Source organism: Chionomys nivalis, chromosome 2 (genome assembly GCF_950005125.1).
Source record: "Chionomys nivalis chromosome 2, mChiNiv1.1, whole genome shotgun sequence".
NCBI lineage: Eukaryota > Metazoa > Chordata > Mammalia > Rodentia > Cricetidae > Chionomys > Chionomys nivalis.
Genome location: NC_080087.1, coordinates 115,604,196 through 115,624,777, shown reverse-complemented (window position 1 = coordinate 115,624,777; position 20,582 = coordinate 115,604,196). Strand labels below are relative to the sequence as shown.

The following is a 20,582-nucleotide window of genomic DNA, read 5'->3' as shown; positions in this document are numbered from 1 at the left end:
TGCTTCAGTAGAATAGCTAACATACCTGAAGGCATCATCTGTATTGCCTTCTCCTTCCTCCCAACGTGGAATAGTTTAGAGAAGAGTTTGGCCAGACTTCTTGGCTCTTACCATTCCTTACCTCTGTTTCTAATCTAATGCAATGATTTCCTTGTAGTTTTATGTTTTTCATTCTACTTGACTATTCTGACTACTCTATTAGATGTTCCTTTCTCATCTGTCTATTTTGAAAATAATTTCTCCATAAAAGCCAAATTCAGACATATTTCTTCTACCCAAGCTGGTATTGTTCATAAATTCATTCTTTCCTTGAAACTTTTTAAACACTCTTGTCTTTTCTTTAATATTTCAAAGTACTTAGTCAAGCTCAGTGTCTCTTCTACCAACTTTGAGCCGATTAGAAGACAGACTCATGTATGCATCTCACTATTTCCTGGTAGCAAGCACATTATTTAGATTCCAAGCCACTCCTTAGTAGGTAGCCCAGCTTTCACAAATGATGTAAAGAACCGAAAGGATAGTAGACCAAATCTTCACAAGGCCCAATTTGACAGAAACAGAAAAGAATAGGATCCAGGCCTTATTAAATCTTTAATTCATACTGACATTGAATTAGGAACTTAATACACAGTGTAAAATAACCTTTTGAATTATTCACACTAAGAATAATAGCATAGAAATTACCTGGGTTCAAGCAGAGATAGTGGAGAAGAAGGTGGAAGATCTTTGCACAGATTCTATGACCCGAGCCCCAGTGATATCACGGAGGAGAGATGGTCCAGTGTAGGCCTGCATCTCAACTCATTTGCACTGGGAGTTTTTTGGTTCTGATGTTAACCATCCTTTCTGGGATTTGATGAAGACTTCCCATCAAAGAGTTTTGTTGAGAACTATAGGCTTTCCAGCAGAAATGGTTTTCAATTATGACTTGGAATTTCTCTCTCTTTCTCTCTATCTCTCTCGAGACAGGATTTCACTGTAGCCTAGGAGCCTGTCCTGGAACTAGCTCTTGTAGACCCAGCTGTCCTGGAACTCACAGAGATCTGCCTGCCTCTGCTTCCTGAGTGCTGAGATTAAAGGTGTGTGTCTCCTCTGCCTGATTAATTTCTTATTTTTTTATGTTAACTTTTGAATGAGTAATGCCTACTTTGAAAACCTTTGTTGTGATCCCAGAACTGACAGAGAAATCTCTGCTATCCAGGACAATGGCAACAAAATCAGAAATGTCTTTAGTACATATTGTTGGACAGGACTAGACAGTGGCAAAGCTGGCCTTCTTTCCATGAGACAGTGTTTTTTTTAAACTGCTTTAACAGTGCTATGTGGAAAGAGTTATAATAATTTCTGATGATCAAATATAAGTAAATTGAATCCAAAGAACTTAAATAACTGGTTCAAGTATTGAGATGATAAAACTAACGGTGTTTTCTTCGTTTTATGTGTGGAGGGGAGTGGGGAAGGGGGGAGGGCAAGATGGAGAGGATGTGGTTAAGTGTGTTTGTGATGCTTATAGCTCATCTTCCAAAGCAGTGCCAGACTGACTCATGGCTGTCTTCGCCACACTGCACACACATATAAAATGCAGTGCACAGCTGACCTCCATCTGTCTTCTTTATCATTCTCCTTCCCTCATTTCTCCCTCCCTCCTCTCTCTTCCCACTGTCTAAGGTCACAGTTCATTGAAGCCAAGGAGAGCAATGTATTTAGGGCAACACTAATGATTTTGGCCACTAACTGGGAATTTGATCTTCTGGGCTTTTCTTCCAGCTCTCCCACCATGTAATTTTAAGCTTGATTGAGTTCCTGTTTATCCAACTGTAAAATATAGGTGATATATTCCGGCCTCGTGAGGACTGAGAGAGGACACTGCTAGGTACAATGTTGTTTGGTTACACGTGAAGGCATAATTAGGAGCAGCTTCATTATTTTAGAAGTGTTTTAGAACCCATCTTGTCCCTTCTGTCACATGACACCTGCACTGTGCTGTAGGAGAAAGTGTGAGATTGTTCCTTCCCAGAATATTTCACGAAACTTGTAATTCTTTTGGAAAATGGTGAAATGCAGGGTATCACTATGTAGCACTAGCAAGCTATGAATCCACTATATAAATCAGGGTAGCTTCCAATTCATAGGGGTCTGCATTCCGTGGACTCCCAAAATAAACACTACCATACCCAGTTGACACATACATTTAAAATTTTTTAAAAACATATTTATTACTTATTTGAGAATTTCATTTAATGTATTTTGATCATGTTTATTTTTCTCTACCAGTTCCTTCTAGACCTACCTCCACCTCCCTGTCAGCCTAATATGGAGTTCTCTTTTTCTGTACCTCTCCCTCCTTGCACATCTATCTCAAACCCATGGAGTCTTGTTTGTGTTGATCAAGTATTCTTGGGTAAGGGGCCTGCCCTGGAGTATGGCAATATAGAAGGGTTCATACCATTAAAGAACTGGGTCTCCCTCTTTATCAGCTATCAAATATCAACAGTTTCTTAGCTAATGGTGGGACTCTGCTCCCTTCATATTGATATTTTTATCTTGCGTGAACCTGTGCATGTCTTGTAGCACATACATTTTTAAAAATTAATTTTTAAGTGTTTAATAGTTTTCTACATTTATATAGTTATCTTATCTCCCGATTCTGTTTTCCCTTCCCCCTTCTCTGACTAGAACTCTTATTCTCTTCAGATTTTCTGCCTACTTTGATACTTGTGTGTGGCCCAAAGAGTATTATACATGTATTATTAATTTGATTGTCTATTTTAAATATGTTAGGTAATTTTCTTTCCCTTGAGAATTGTGAGGTTTGTTTTCTAGAATTGTAGTCATAGAAGATGCAGATTCCACACTCTTATCTTCACCAAACAAGCTACTGATTCTTAAGAAATTCTGGGCTTTGTCACTTAATGTACCCAAATCAAAACTGCATATTGATTAAGTAAATGTAACTATTTATTTTAGATGAACTTGAGCCGCCTCCCTGATTTAAAAACAGACTAGAAAAAAAAATCAACTGAGAGGCAAATCTGGGTACAATATGCATTTAGAGGGAAAATGAATGGCCGATAACTTTGCCAGCGTGCTGACTTCTGTCATTTTCATGTTCAGTGACAAGGGCCATATGCATGACTTCACCCCATTGATTCTGGAGCATACCAAAATGAACAGATTGTCAGAGCTAACCCTCCCCTGGCATGTGACTGCAGCTCACCAGAGTGTCAGCGATCACTAGGAAAAACGGCATACTTATTTATTCCTGAAAATGTGCTTGCTGGCCAGAATTTCCATTTCAGCTATTTCATAGCCAGTAAATTTGAACATTAGTGTGTGTAATTGTTTTCAGGTTCTATTTTGGTCACAAGAGGCTTGGGTTGTGAAACACGTATTTTTGAAATCTAATTTTTGGTAGAGAATAAAAAAATAGGTGTGTTTCCATTAAGGAGAAAAGTAGGAAATAAATACTATTAAAAATTAGTCTTCAGGCTATTCATATATTTGCATTAACTTATCATCATTTCATAGGGTCAAATCTTGATTGCAAATGCTTGAAGTCTGAGCGTTAACTTTAGGTTGCTATCTCATCACACATAGGTGCTAGTGTTTGGTAATGGTTGACTTTGTTTGCGTTCAGCATTACTCAGTTCCAGTTCTTCTCCACACCCACAGGGCCATCATAATTCCTGCTACTATGCACCATCTTATTTTGTCTTTGCTCCTTTCTTTCCCCTCATGCTTGTCTTCTTCTTCTTTTTTTTTAATATTGCTATTTTTATTTATATTTTGTTTTTAAAGTTGAACTTCAAAGTTTCACACAAGAGTAATTGCCTGGGCTGGAGAGATGGCACAGAGGATAAGAGCATTAACTGCTTTTTCAGAGGTCCTGAGTTCAATTCCCAGCAACCCCATGGTGTGGCTCACAACCAACTTTAATGAGATCTGATGCCCTCTTCTGACATGCAGACAGAACACTGAATACATAGCAAATAAATCTTTATTGAAAAAAAGAGTAATTGCCTGTCATTTCCTTTTTCCTTTTGCAATGATGCAAAAAAATAATGATATTACCGTGTATTTGCATGTTTATGGACACATGTATGCATTCTGCAACATATATGTGGAATCAGGCCCAGGTTGCCAAAACTGTATATCATGCTTTTACCTCCTTCTCGCTAGCCCTTTTTTTTTCTTTTATCTTATCAATTTACAAAACTTGTCTCCACTTCCTACCACTGGAACTGCAAATGCTCATCTCCACATTCAGCTTTTACATGGTTACCTTAGCACAAATTCAAATAAAAACCTGGAGTCAGCTATCAGGGTAAACTGAGCAATCCAGGAAGCAGAGTGGCCAGGCACTAGAGAGAACTTTAACTTCCACCAATGCTTAGACCTAAGGGGCATTCCTCTCCTCAGGCCCCCTCCTCAGGCTCTCTCCTCAGACTAAAGGGACAATCCTCAGAATGCTCTGAGCTCTTGCCTCCTCCCCTCTTATATTCCTCTCTCCATCCAGCCCTGTCACTCCTGTCTCCACCTCTCTAGTGCTGGGATTAAAGGTGTGGGATCACCTCTGCGGGAGCTCTGTTTCTCTTTTAGACATTCAGTCATGTGTAACACAGAGTGGTCTTGAACTAACAGATCCCTCTGTCTCTGTCTCCGGAGTCCTGGGATTAAAGGTGTGTGCCAAAATAGTGGTTTACTCTGCACTCTGATCTTCAGGCAAGCTTTCTTTGTTAAAACATAAAAAAAATCACTACAGTTATTGGGCCTCCAAACTCAATTCGTCATGTTTGTATGGTAAGCATTTTATCCACAGAACATTTTCCCAGCTTATTGATATTATTTAAAATTCTGTGTTTTGCTTACCCCTCCCCCATTGGTTTCAAATTGCATTCATAAACATCAGGGAAAAATTCCCATCTTGACAATATTTAACGTTATCATTTGGGGAAGTATTGATTTTCTCATTTATTCATCGCTGTTTCTTCAGTAAGATATAGCTTTCTTAATATCAAGTACCATGTTTTATTTTCCATTTGTTTTGATGTTTTCTTAACTATATTTCTAAGTTATTAATGCTGAGACTTGTAGTGATATTTCAAGACTTTATTGTCTCACTAGTCTTAATAAACTATCTTACCCCATTCTAAATCATTTTCTATAACTACCACTGTTTAAAAAGGAAGTTTTTTTGTTACTTAATTATGATATATTCAGATAAAAGGTAGTGTTTTCCCTACAGAAGTGGATCTGCTATTATTTCAAAAATGGCTTTTGAAGCCAGGCTTAGTGATTCTGGCCTGTAATCTCATCTAATCAGGAAGCTAAGGCAGAAGAATCACAGGTATCTGTCCTTACAAGTGCTTCTACAAAGAGAGGTTTAGGCCACCCTGTGCAACTTAGATCCTGTTGCAAGATAAAAAGGAAAAGAGAACGTAAGGATATCTCAGTGATAGGTTGCTGGTCTAGCATACAAATGACTGTTAATTCACCCCCCCTCAATGAAGTTACTGCTGGCTGGTGATGGAACAGAGTGATAGGGAGCTTGTCTAAGCAAGTATTAGATCCTGACATAATGGTTGTAGGAACAATAGAAAATATTCCTTTAAAATATTATTTTTACTTATCTATGTGTGTGAATCTCTGTGTGAGGCCAGAAGAGAGCACTGGGTCCACTAGAACCAATGTCACAGGCATTTGTGAGCTATGCAACATGGGTGCTGGGAAATGAACTTGAGTCCTCAAGAAAAGCACCAAACACTCTTAACAATTTGAGCCCTCTCTCCAATTCTGAAAATATTATTATTCTCTTCACCTCCATATATAATATATTGATTGATGGCCTCTGTCCATTATTTGTCATTTTTTCTGATCCCAAATTGCTTCATAATATTTTATAAGCGGCTTGATAGTTTCTCTCATTCTTCACTGTGCCTCTTTGCTCCCTTGGCACACAGTCTGTCTGCATAGCAGCAATTTGACCATGGCCCCATCTCTTTTAGAGACTAAATAACAAGGTTGCATGAGCTCCAAAATAAATTTTGGTTAGGGCCTGGCTTGGATCTCCTGTGTCCTGAACAATGCTCAGAAATAGTATTTGGAGTCGGGCGTTGGTGGCGCACGCCTTTAATCCCAGCACTCGGGAGGCAGAGGCAGGCGGATCTCTGTGAGTTCGAGACCAGCCTGGTGTACAAGAGCTAGTTCCAGGACAGGCTCCAAAACCACAGAGAAACCCTGTCTCGAAAAACCAATATCTATATCTATATCTATATCTATATCTATATCTATATCTATATCTATATCTATATCTATATCTATATCTATAATAAAATAAAAATAAAAGAAAAAGAAATAGTATTTGGTTAGAGAATACTACCTTCACCTGGTGGGAGCTCCATTCTATAGCGTTAGGTGAAGACTCTGTCTCAAAACAATGTTAGCAAAGGGCTTGCAAGATGACTTGATTAAGAGAACTTCCTACCCTTCCAGAGAACCAGAGTCCCCGCACCCACACCAGGTAGCTCTTAATTACCTATAACTCCAGCTACAGTGAGTCCAGTGCCCTCTTCTGACCTTGCAGAACACTGTATATATAATAAACAAATGTTTAAAAAAGAATGAATTTTACAAACTATCAAACCACTAATCTAGTGAGCTGTTTGTTTACTATTTAGATTTATCGTGCCAAGAAAGAAAGCACACCTGGAAGTTCAGGGTGTTGGAATAAAGGTGCAGGAAGACATACTTGGCGCTGAAGTTCTCGATCATGGCCCGCGAGGCCTGGTCCATCAGCTTCTGGGCCAGGCCAAGGCGCCGGCGGGAACGTTTCACAGCCAGTGAAGTGATGTGTCCATAAGGGACATCATCGGGGTCCTCCTCCGTCCTGGCCAGGACATAGCCCACGATCTTGCCATCCTCATCCTCAGCAATGTAGGAGAGCTGGGGCCAAGAGAGGCCGAGGTAGAAGTAGTACTTCATCTGGTAGTTCTCGGGCAGGCACAGCAGGTTGCAGTGCTGCATGTTCATCAGATCATCCGGCCGAGCACGGCGGATGTTCATATTGGCAGCAGATAGGCCTGTCAGGCTCGAGAACCACAGAGGATGCCACGGAGCACAAAGCGACACCAACACCGTTTGCTTTAAAACAGCTGGGATATCTTCACACAAGATGAGAAAGATCGCCCACTATCTTCCATTTCTTTTCAGCGATGCTATACAGAACCTCGTCCATCTTCATGCAAGTGGGGTCCCAGTCGTGTCCAAAATGAACGACGACCACGCGGTCCTCCTCCGACAGGATGGCCTGGTCTACCTTCCAGCCATTGTGCAGATGCAGGAGCATGTACGACATCTTGGGCGGGACTGCGCGGCCGGAAGCCGCGAGCTGCCTCCAGTCGAGGCTCAGGGCCTACACCGGGCCTCCACTTGCAGTGGGACCGCACCCCTGCACCTCCGTCTCCATGGGGACCATACCCCGGTGGCCCCAGCCCCACGGGGCCACACCCGGCCCACGCTTGTCTTCTTCAAACTTTGCCTCTTCCCTAAAGCATTCTGAGTTTGCTCCCAAAGAATGGCTGATGGCCTTAGTGCATCATTGAAATCCTCTCTTAGTCTCATGTCAGTAAACTGCTAGACTCGTCTTTACTTTGTGTACATTCCACTGTCACAGAACTAAACTAACATTTGCATCCTCAACAATGTTACATGCTTAGCTGGTCACTTGCTGAACACATTGAGTCCTCCACAGGTTGCCAAGAGACTCCAGTCTCAGTATCAGACTCAGGGATCATAGACTACATGAATAGGAAGCAAAACACTGATCAGGAGACTAGCAAGGGACAGGCCTCGGGAAGTATGGGAGAAAGACAGCATTAAATTCAAAGGCAAGATCTCCTGAGAAAATTGTGAGCATGGGGACTTTGTGAGAGGGTTGAAGGGGGGAGGGGACATACAGGGAGGGGAGCAGAGAAAAATGTAGCACTCAATAAAAATCAATAAAACAATTCAAAGACAACATTTGCCTAGTTTCCATTATGTAAGATAGGAGAGTTGGTTGTGTTAAAAAGGCCAGTGATCACATGACCTTAAGCAGCCCTTTAATATGGCAGCTGGCTACTTTCATGAACCATGAGCATATTCATATGTATTAGGCTTCAAGAAAAGACATGTAAACTGCACAGAGCAGAGTGCATTACCAAACTGACAATCAACTTACAAAGGGATGAATATGCCTTTAATACTATCCCCAGCACCTTATCAATGCCTGCAAAACGGAATGATTCACAGGACTTCAGACTTGGGGCAAAAGCCTTGCCCATGGAGGCTTCCTCCAGGCAAGTAAAGAAATAAAAACATTCTGATCAGCACGGCTGCTGAGATGCAATTTGGTGACATTAATTAGGCTTTTTAAATGGATAAAATACACGAGAACACCAAACAGTAATGTGTTGCCGTCAGGTCCAATGTTTTAGTCATTTGTGACTAAACAGAAACCACAAGACACAGACATATAAATAATGCATTCATTGAGTTTCTTAAGATGCATTTCTCCTGAGAACCTACCCAATACAAAGGAAAATAAATGCCTAGCTTTTAAAACACGGGGCAATTTTTGTGAAACTGCTGGTGGGTCTGTCTTTGTGGAAGAGTTAAAATTAAGTTTCTATTGATACTTCTATATTTGTTTCCCTCCCTACTGATAGAGGGGGCTCTGAAACAATTCTTCAGAAACCAGTGTTTCTAGGTGAGTCAGTGTGACATAGATATTCAGAGACTTGTGTCTAACTCCCTTTGTGCTAATAGTCAATGGAATTAAAGAGAAAGCTCAATTTTTGTAATCACTGGCTCAAAGCTAAAACAGGAAAACCCCTTTCATTTTATTCTCGCTGAATTCATCTTATTTCAACAAGGACATTGTAGCCTTCCCATGATAGTTATGTTCCATTTTTCCACAGAGATAACATTATACTATCCAGGGACAGATACTGAAGTGTGCAGTCTTTGACTACGTTAGGCTGGTGTCTTCTGGAAAAGTGTCACAGACTGCTGACTGCTTTGCTTTCCCCATCTGGTCTCTGCATCACTCACAGCAGTATCTCCTGGCCTCCATGGTCTTCCATGCTGATGTATAGACTTCCTGGGAAGAGTAAATGAGATGTGTGAGCCAATGCAGTACAGTCTGAGAGTAAGAGAACGCTAGAAGGAAGAGGAGTGAACTCCTCTCCCTTCACTCTCATCAACAGAGAATTCTGGGTGTAATGTCTTGACCTATTACTAAAGGAATAGTTCTATTTTATCTCAAAGAGTCAAATATATTTGCTTGATAACTTGAGTCTGGACTATCTTCATGTACAACATTATATTTAATTTCATATAAATAAGGTGGGAGCATATGTTTATCTTTAACTCATAGAAAGACTTAAAACAGAGATGCAATGAATTAAGACATTATTTCTCACAGTTTTGTTAGTATTAAACATACTATTTAGTGAAGAGTTCTGCTTTCCTCAAAGAATTAAGAAGGCATTTAGGGCCCAGAACAATTATTTAGTATTCCTTTGATGTGTTTTCCTTTCAATATCTGTTTCTTTCTAGTCCTTTACTATTCTAAATTAGAAGAAAATTTTAAAATAATTTCATTATGGGTGGATCAGCAGGTTAGTGGTAGAGTAAAGTCATAAGCTCTATCCCAAGATCCCAAATTGTTCCTTTTCTTCCTCCTCCTTTTCTTACTACTAGTAATTTTGTCCACACCATTCAAACCCATGATTTTTTAAATTTAATCTATCTTAGTTTTTATTTTATATACCAATCCCCATTTCCACTCCCTCCTCTCTTCCCATTCCCTCTGCCTTCTCCCCCATGCCAACCTGCATCCACTCCTCAGAAAGGGTAAGGAACATTGCTTTGGGGAAGGTCTAAGATCCTCCTTACTATAGCTAGGCTGAGCAGGGTATCCATCTAAAAGCCAGTAGAAGCTCTAGGGATAAATTTTGGTGTGGCTCCACAGTCTGCGCCAGCCATATAACAGTCACCCACATTCAGAGGGTCTATTTTGGTCCTATGCTGGTTCCTTCCCTGTCCAGACAGAGTTGGTGAGCTCCCATTCGCTCCGGTAAACTGTTTCAGTGGGTGTCCCCATCACGGTCTTGACCTCTTTGCTCATATTCTCACTCCTCCCACTCTTCAACTGGACATTAGGAGCTCAGCCCAGTGCTCCACTGCGGGTCTCTGCCTGTTTCCATCTGTTGCTGGATGAAGGTTCTATGGTGACATTTAAGATATTCATCAATCTGACTACAGGACAAGGCCAGTTTGGTCACCTTCTCCTCTATTGTTTAGGGTCTTAGCTGGGTCATCCTAGTGGATTCCTGGTAATTTCTCTAGTGCCAGGTTTCTTGCTAGCCCCCATAATAGCTCCCTCAATCTAGATATTTCTTCCCATGCTCTCATCATAGATCCTCCATCTCAACTATCCTGTTCCCTCAAATGCTTCTACCCCTCCCTTTCTTCCCTCCTCTTCTTTTTCTGCCCTCCCTTCTTCCCCAACCCCCATGCTCCCAATTTTGTCAGTCAATTTTGTCTATTTCCTGTTTCCATGTGAGCTACAGGAATGAAAACAGCTTCTTATTGGCATAAAAAAAGACAAGTTGACCAATGGAATTGAATTGAAGACCCAGATATTAATCCACATTCCTATGACAACCTGATTTTTGATAAATAAGCTAAAATTGTAGAATGGAAAAATGAAGCATCTTCAACAAATGGTGCTGGCATAACTGGATGTCAGCATGTAGAAGAATGCAAATAGATCCATATCTTTCACATGCATAAAACTCAAATCCAAATGGATTTAAGACCTCAATATAAATCTGACCACAAAGAACCTTATAGAAGAGAAAGTGGGAAGTAGCCTTAAATGCATGGGCACAGGAGACCACTTCTGAAATATAAACTCAGTAACACAGACACTGAGAGCAATAATCAATAAATGGGATCTCCTGAAACTGAGAAGCTTCTGTAAAGCAAAGGACACAGTCAATAAAACAAAAAGGCAACCCACTGACTAGGAAATGTTCTTCACCAACTCCACATCAGACAGAGGACCGATCCTCAAAATATATAAAGAACTCAAGAAATCAGACATCAAAATCCCAAATAATCCAATTAAAAAATTAAGTCCAATTAAAAAATACAGATCTAAGTAATAAACCCATAATTTTTATAGCTTTAAATTATGATCAGGAGCTTTTTCACAAATTTTCTCTTGAATCTATAATATAATTGATCTATGTGAAACAAATTAACATTCTAGAAGTTTATAGGAAGGGAAAGAATTTAGGGTGTAATGGTAAGGATAAAATCAGACAGCACAGAAGACATTCTTAACATACTTTTACACTATATATCTTAAATTGTCTTGTAAATAATAGTTATGATAAAATAAATTGTATGTAACAAGGATCTAAAATTTTAATTTTTGTCTTTATTACAAAATACTATAATAGATGTAAATTCTTAGAGTCTACATGTATATGAGATAGTTCTGAAGTTGTGTTTAATTCCTGTGGAAAAATTATATCTCTCAAGAATATCTATTTTCCAATCTCTGGAACTCATGAACATTAACTTTTATTGAAAATGGGGATTTGAATATGTGATAAGTATGTATATAATATATGTTGGGTCTGATTTTATAATCCTATTCTGAGCAATATTTAAAAAGTGGCCTTGCTCATATAATGGAATAGCATGAATAGGACACAATGAAAAGAAGCCATGGAGGAGGGATGGGGTGTAAATCATAGATGGCCCTCCTTATGCTCACTAGTACATCTGGTTTCATTTTGTTTTTGTTGTCATTTGTGGCTGAGGAACTCAGAGCAGAATTTATGGTTGAAGCATGTGTGTACACTGAAGCTTGAGTTCAGGGTGTGCTGAGAGATGAGAAAGGTGTTTCTTATGAGGAAAAGGATGTAACAAGTGGCAGCATTTGGATAGTGGCCTCAATATGGGAGAGGTTGCAAACCAACCTGTACCCAAAGGGATGCGACTACACAGACTGAAAATATTTTGTTTGCTAAAGCATTTTTAACTTCATAGAGTAAGCACAAAGGGATGCTAGCACACCTTAACAAAAGATTAAAGTTAAGTCATGTAGGCTGTATTTGAAATGAAGGAGTAAGAGGAACTCACTGAGCAGTCACTGTAACAAAGTTGATAGGGATGAGAAATACTGGTGATTGTAATACTACCTGGGAAATAAGAAAAGAGACCTGCAAAAATGCTACGCTCCATTCCATAGTACAACAGGGAGTGCTATGGGACCCCACTGGCCATTAATTCCAAAAGAGGTAACCTGTCCCAGGAAATATGCTTTTTATTAGTCAGTCTGTAGCATCTACTACAAGCATTTTTACACCATTGCAGGATAACGCCATTTAAACACCTTTTTATTTTTTGAGATTATTATGTACAAAGGGATGATTTTTATATGTGTATAAAATGCATTAAACCTATGTCACACAAATGGCTACCATTAGAGACAGATGGTAAAAGAAAGTAGAAAAGTAAAACAAATTAGAAACAAAAATAGAATAGAAAAAATAAACTCAACTTGTCATAAAAATAAAACAAGGTTAATATGAAGAAAGACTTTGACCTGTTTCTACATTGATAGATGAATTTTGAAGTCAAAGAATAGAAGTTTAATAATCACACTAGGATAAAATATTTACTTATAATTTTATGTATAATGATTAATTAGTTAATTGCCACATGCCCAGCTTTACTCTGAAGTGTGTACTGTAATTCAAGAAAGGAGAGAGTTGTTCAAAATTACTGAGGAAAAGTACAACAAAGGGCTTGTAAGTTCACTCAGTAGTGTTTTTAATTGTGGGGAAAAGTGTTCATCTTTTAACTGAGGAACAATGTACATCTGAAGGTTTTTGTGGGAGACGCAGTTTTCTTTAAAGGTATCGACACTTGTAGGTTGATCACTGTATGGTGGATGGCCCAACACTCAGGAGCAAATGACCAGGTGTATATGATCAGCACAAGTTGTACTGGATGGATTATTTTTTAAAAATTAAACAAACAGGAAGTTGGGGGCAGCAGGGTAGATTTGGGAGGAAGTATGGGGAAGAACAGTGATGAATTTGCTCATAATACATTCCATGAATTTCTCAAAGAATTACTAAAATATTTTAAAAATAAAAACACAATATCAGATAAATATTAAAACAATGAAAACAGTTGAAACAAAATAAGATATAGATCCATTGAAAGACACAAAGGTGAATTGTTAAAATTTAAAACATGAAAAGAATAAAGGAGAAGTACTTAAGTTAGTGATGGGGCCAAACCTCTAAGAGAGGAGGATGGATAATGATAGAGACTGGTGGGGTTGACAGGCAGAGCACCTGGGAAAATGAATATGGGAAACAAGAGAGTGGAATGGGTACAGTCTGCAAGAGGTTCTTTCATTGGATGCGGTTCTGATAATTAATATTGACTGTTAACTTGACAGGAGCTGAGATCACCTTGGAAACGTATCTGAGGGATAGTCCAGATCAGATTTTTTGATGTGGAGAGAATCTCCGTGAATGCAGAGAGCAGCATTCTATGGTCTGGGATTGTGGATTCAAAAATAAAAAGAAAGTAAGCTAAGAACTAGCATTTATTCCTCTCTACTTCCTTACTATGGACACGATGTGACCAGCTTTCTTACTTTACCATGAATTCCTTTTCCGGATAGCACAAACAATGAGCCAGAAGAATACATCCCTTCTCTAAGTGGCTTTTGTTGATGTTTAGTACCAATGATATAAGTAACAAACATAGCATCCTTGTCTACTCTGAGGTGAGGCAGATACCCTTAAAGCAGTGTCACGTCTTCCTCACCCCCTCAGTGGTATGACCTTTAATGAAGGATGTCAACACCGGAGGCAATGACTAGTATCAGGAAAAAGCAAGGCATAGAGTTCAGCAACAAGGCTCATGGGGAATAAAGAACCAGCAAATTACAGCTGTGTGAGATTTTTGACTGCTCTGTAGAGAAGGGAGGATAAATGGTCAGTTTACACAAGATGTATTGTCCCTTGTCTCACCTGTGCCAGCACAGGTCAGAAGTAAACCTTGTCCTTTGATTGACCCACTACCTAGGTGTCAATTTTTCACTAAATTTTTTTTGTAATTTTATTGATTTTTAACTATTTAAAGTAAATGTTTATATAGAAAAGGAATGCTCTTGATTTTTTTAATTTAAGCTTTATTTGACATAATTATACTTTTTTTTTTTTGAAGTTACACAGAATTTTATTAGCTGATTCAAATGTAGATACTTTAGAGAAAATGTTTGATGAAGTGAAGAAAGTTTTATATCTTTGGTTATTACAATTAGTACTGAAAATATACAAAGAGATTTTATTAACTATTTAGGACATAAAATACACCTATAAAAATTTGATGCCAAAAGTTACAAATTAGGAGAGATCAACTATGGGCTTCTAATGACTTTTAAAAATTCCTGGAAGGTATTGCCGACATATATTTTGGATTAATCCTGTAGCATTTATAATCAAAAGTCTTTTAGCAGCTGTTGCTCCTTCCTCAGCATTCCAACAATTCAAAGACAACAAAATAACATACAGTATTCAGACTCTCTGTGTATTTTTCATCTTTATTTGTGGTTTTATTTTAAACTCTATTTTTACTTTTTCTTTTTAATTTTTTTGACAAAGGGTTTCTCTGTATATATCTGGCTGTCATAGATCTCATTCTGTAGACCAGGTTGTTCTAAAGAAGAATAGTCTAAAGCTTCAACACATAGCTATAAAAATAACTTGTGCAATAGCATATTATGTTAGCCTAGCATAGTCATATTAATTTCAAATGCTTACCATTTCTTTGTGATGATTAGGACATTAGAAACTATCTTTTACAATATTGAGAGAATGAGAGATCTTGCAACATTTACTCATAAAGGGGATGTCTTCATTTAATCCCTCTCCTCAGGGTTCAGGAAACTATGTGAAAGAGGAGGCAGAAAGTTTGTAAGAGCCAGAAAGGGTGGGTGGTACCAAGACAATGGTGCCTTCCAGACACGCAGGGAAACTCATCTATGATGCACATACAAACTCAGAGACTGTGGTTGTGTGGCCAAGACCTTCACAGGTCCAGGCTAGATGGTTTCTCCGTGCTGGGAGGGTAAAGTGAACACAAGTTTCCATCCCTAACCGAGAAGATATCTCAAACTGGCAAGCAATTGCACAAGAAAAATGAGTTTTCTCCCATGGAACCTCATTGGGTATACAAACCACAGTTAAGGGCCGGCCTCATGCTCAATGGTTCTACTTGGGCACTATTTATCTCATATTGCCTTGTTTGGGCATATTTTTGATCTTATTGGCCTTCTGCTTGTATATTATGATTTCTGATTTTGTGTTTTAAAGGATTTTGTGTGTGTGTGTGCACATACGTGTGTCTTCATGTGTATGTGTTTTCATATTTTTATTTGTTTTATTTTATTATGCTGTTGATGTTTTATTTACTTGCTTGTTTTTCAAAGAGAGAGAAAGATGGTGTGGAGTTGGATGGCTGGGAAACCTTGGAGGATGTGGGAGGAAATGAGAGCAGGGAAACTAATCAGAATATACTGTATAAAATTATTTTCAATAGTAACTAAAAATCCTCTTCTACCAGTATTTTGAACTATAAATTTATTGTTGTTAACTATACTCAATTTTAATCATCTAATTTCAAAACTGGAAAAAACATTTGTGTGTTACTTACTACTTGAAAGTATATGCAACATTTTCTACTTCTAAATTATTTTTTACATGATGTAACTATGTTGCTATGTAATTAGAATGATAAATGAGATTAGTTTTCCTATAATAAACAAGGAATTCATTAGGTATAAAGTCCATCCATTTCATTCCATTCATACAAGTCCACAAAACATCTCATTTTTTCTTAATTGTTATGAACACAATTCTCCCTACTTTGGAAATAAGTATAAGTAATTTTTGTTAATTATCTGGATGCTTATATGACTGTATGGGGCATGTGCACACCAATGCAGTTACCTGCAAAGGCCATAAGAGAGCACCAGATACTTTGGAGCTAGAACTGAAGGTTGTAAAGCATCTGACATGGATGCTAAGAACTAAACCCAGTCTCTCAAGTGCATGCCATTAAGCACTTGGCTATCTTTCTAGCCTTTCTTCAAAGATCCTTGTGGAGGAGACTTGGATGTTTCTGAAGCTGCTGTTGGGTAGAGGTTTGAGAATGTGACATTAGGTTTGTGTACATATCATTCTACTTCTGGGCAATATGAAACAAATAACCTGTTAGTTTTTAAATTACAGTTTGTGTGTGTGTGTGTGTGTGTGTGTGTGTGTGCGTGCGTGCGTGCACACACACCATTCTGTGCATGTAAAGGTCCTAAGACAACTCTCTGCAATTAGTTCTCTCCTTCTATCATGTGGATCCCTGGTATTGAATGCATGTCATCACGCTAAGTGAGTAATGCCTTTACCCACAGAGTCATCTTGCCAGCCCCAAAACCTATTCTTGAGTGATTTCTAGTTTAGTTCTAAATTGAAACTCTTTCTATAGAAAAAGGAATAAAAATGGCGTAGTGCACAAGCTGAGATTGGGTTCATAGAAAAAAAAACATTTGCAGCAATAATGAACGAGCTAGGGTTTAAACTAAGACTAGCATTAAACAAAGGTTCAGAAAAAAATATTTCAGGAGGAAGAAGGACATTCTAACCTGGGTTTGAGAAGGGTGGATATGAGGGGAACAGCACAAGCCAAAGAGGAACCAAGTATTTTGGTACATGTTATTTTTCTGAATAATTTTTTTCTAAAATAATTTTTGAACCTTTGTTTAAAGCTAGTCTTGTAGAGCTCAATAAAAATCAATGAAAAGAAAAAAGAAAAAACCAAAACAAAACAAAAAACTAAAGGTGCAAAGGAATGGATGTAAAAAAAGAGGAAGCCATCAAAAGCTTTTATGAAGGAAAAGAGGGAAGGGAATCAGTGTGGGGGACTCGAATGCCAATACATGAGGTTTTCTGTCCCCCAGAAACTGCTAGAGAGCAGCTGAAGGATGAGGGAGGACTGGACCAAACCCATCAAGTGTGAGTTCACAACCCCAGGCATCTAACACGAGCTCAAAGCAACATCTGAAATGGATAACTTCAGGTTCAAGAAGACTGCCAACTTCTCCTGACTCTATTTCTTCAAAATTCAGCAAATCCACCACCCTCTCTATTCCCTAAATCTCTCTGTTAATAGCATCCACATTCTTTGCTTATAGATCTGCAATACCAATACCCATCCACACAAAACCATAGGGATTTCTCAAATGACCATTTTTGTTATCCTTGTGTTCTAAAATGCCTTCACATCCCACTCCTACAAGAGAGGCAGAGCTCTTCTTTTCTCTAAGGCTTTGTGTGTGCAGTTCCATGCTGATCACGTCTGGTCTGGTCTTGCTTTCACAGACTCTGTGTTGGCAAAGTCTTACTGTCTCCCACTAGGGTCTCCTACAATATATTGGTCTTTGGATTGCATTGGGGGTGGCGTTATCCTGTTCCTTGCCTAGGTCCCTCCCACTTGCTGATTAGCCCTCAGCTCAAACAGGATTTTTCAAAGATAATTTCCTGTTTTAAGGGCTCAGCTCAACCCTACCTACTTTAGCACCTCTCTGAATCTCACTCCCTTTGCTTTAATTATGGGTTTCTCTTGCCTGACACTAATCAAGTTACTAATGACATTTTTGTATGTAATTCGATTGATTCTGTTCTGCGAGCTTCCTAGTACATCAGCAGGACCCCGTGTTTGTTAGCGAATATAATGACATAAAAATAGGAAAACAACAAACAAGGAAGGGATAGCATGGACACAAATGAGTGTCATGTTTGGCAGTGATGATTACACTAAGGCTGTAAAAGGTAATACTGGGGTGCTTTAAAGCATATTTTTATAAAATTTTATTTTTGTAAAATGTTGATTTGCAAACAAAACTCTGTAAAGACAAGTATGCAATTCTACAGGGCTGTGGCTGTTAGTGAAAACATGTGAGCCCACATAATTAACAGTCATTTTAAGACCGGCCACCGTTTCAGGTAGTTATAAGAAAAGCTTAATTTAAACAGCCTTCAGGGAGGGAACGAAATATGAAAGGAAAGCATCTTTCCAGATCCTCATGAGGCCTTGTGGTGGAGAGAGGATGAAATTGGATGCATATTAACTACAACGTTCAGAAAAAAATTCAGAGATTTTCACCCCAGACCTTGATTATAGAAGAATAATGGGCGGCACTCTGACATGCTCTTCACCGCTCCAGATGACGCCTCTACTTGGCTGAGGTGCTAGGATAGAAGACTCTTATCTCAGCTGTCTAATCAGGTCTGTGATGGTTATCAAATATAATATTCCAAGGATCTCTAGAGTGATACAAAATCAGTAGTGACAAGTAATCCCCCGAGATCCCTGCTGAGAAGAGACAGTGACGGAGGGAGAGGTGATTATGATAGCTACAAATTAAGCCCTACATTTTATTGATGAATAATTTTCTGAGAAATAGGTCAGAAGACCTTGGTCACAACTGAGGGGTTTTTTTTTTTAAAGTAACTTGAAGGGATAGATTCATTTAAAGTAACTAAAATCACTCTACAGGGAGAATATTTTCAAACCAGCATTAGATAATGAAAATGCAGACTTGAATCTGACAGGCAACTTTACTAAATTGTAATTTGCTTATGATTTACAGGAAAACATATTTAAAGAGTGGTAATCACTCCTAAGAGGAGAGAAATGGTATTACCACATTATCATCTCCATGTTCAGGTCATCTGGGGCTTACTCAGTGTTTGGACCATTTATACATCATTTGTTTTGGGGTTCTGTTTTAACTCTGTGATGGAGCATAGATTTACTGATGCTGTCAGGTATGTAGACAAACTTTCCATTTTCACTTATAAAATGCCCACTTACTACATACGGGCTGGACTTTGGGCCAGTCTTAATTGTGTTACATTGAGAGTGACAGGGGCTGCTCCCAAATCTGCTTCTCTTGAACACATGTCACCACTGTAAGTCATAATCAAGGGATAGAACCATGGTATCTCAGATTTTTATATCTATTTCCAAAGCTCTACTGAGAAAATAAGTTCATGCTGTTTGAGAGAATTTAATCTTTCCTCAAATGATGGGTATTTCACCGTTTTTGTGCTTAGCATTATTTAACATTTTGCTTGAGAAACAATTAGAGGCAATCATATTTTGAAGTCCAAAATAAGGTCATGACACTTAGTGATACAGGGACTGTATAAAACCCTATTTGCATTCATTTTGTTTTTAGTTGGCCAGACTGACTTTAAAACACCAGGAAAAGGGTCATCTCATCAACAATTTTGTACTACAGTACACTGAAGATTAACAAACAACATCATCTTTATTACTGAATGGATTTGCTACTCACAAAATGCAAAGTAGTCACCTTTCCACAATATAAGTTTTGATAAAGTAAGAAGGTTTTAAATGATCAACTAAGATGGTTAAGGACCTAGCCATGCGAAGTAATCAGAATTCAAAATAGTCTCTCCCCTCAAGTTTATTATCCTGGTATGAGTATGATCTCTATCTGAGAATTAATGTTCACGAAAATGTAATGTTATATATACATATATATTTATAATTACATATGCAATATGTATAACTATAAAAAGCAAAACTTAACTATTTCAAAGTTACCCTAGAAATTTTCTGTCTCTTTTATTGCCATTTTATTTGAAAGATGCAAGTTTTAAACCCGTGCGTACATCCACTCACCTTTGCATTTAAAATAAACTTTTTAATGTTGCTCTCTTTTCCTGTTTCCATCATTATGATTGATAGGAAAACAAACTGAACCCGTGTTTAAGGTGCTACATTGCATTTGAGAGTCTGTCCAGAGTCTCTCATCTAATGAATAGTGGAGAGTGGCTGAAGTCTGCACAACTTACCTCCCCGAATTTCAGTTTACTTCTAGGTGGGGTTCAATGTCATTGCTCCACCATTAATAAAATTAGGAGGCACTCTACCACTTGTCAAATGCAGACTGCAATTCGCCCAGTCTGGGGAGTTGCCCAAGATTCTGCTTCTTAATGAGTTCCTAATGCTGCTGCTGCTGTTTCGTGGAGTAAGACATGTATCACCCTGAGCCGGAGGGGGGAACCCTGGTTTCCTCCACGTTTTTAACCTTACATGTCAGGGTTATCATGGTAATATTTGCAAAATACCTTTGAGCAATCTCTAAGTAAGTTTTCATTATAGAGAGTCTCTGCCACCGTTTTCATCTAAGCCGGTTTCTTACTGAATCATTGAATCATGAAGAGGTTAGATTAAATCACCATCATCTTCTTCATCATCATCATCACCAACACCATCGTCATCAGTTTACTGAATATTTATGAGCCATGGACCAGATCTGGTACTTTTCATTGACTTTATCCTCACAGTAATTTCATGCTGTAAATTGAAACATTGTAAAGGTTGAATACTAGAAATGCCTATAATTCTAAATG

The 20,582-nt window shown here is 38.5% G+C and overlaps 2 protein-coding genes across 2 annotated transcripts in view; both read right to left on the bottom strand.

Moving 5' to 3' along the window:
• The window catches only part of LOC130869293 (N-alpha-acetyltransferase 11-like), a 180,145-nt gene extending 173,083 nt beyond the window's left edge, over positions 1–7,062 (bottom strand). Inside the window, exon 1 of the mRNA XM_057761292.1 lies at positions 6,706–7,062. Within this exon, the coding sequence (XP_057617275.1) occupies positions 6,706–7,062 (357 nt within the window). The remainder of the gene's footprint in view (positions 1–6,705) is intronic.
• Positions 7,063–7,162: 100 nt separating this feature from the next.
• Positions 7,163–7,354, bottom strand: LOC130890612 (thioredoxin-like protein 4A). The gene has a single exon (XM_057794716.1). It carries the CDS (start codon positions 7,352–7,354, stop codon positions 7,163–7,165), a length of 192 nt encoding a protein of 63 aa, XP_057650699.1.
• Positions 7,355–20,582: the final 13,228 nt, after the last annotated feature.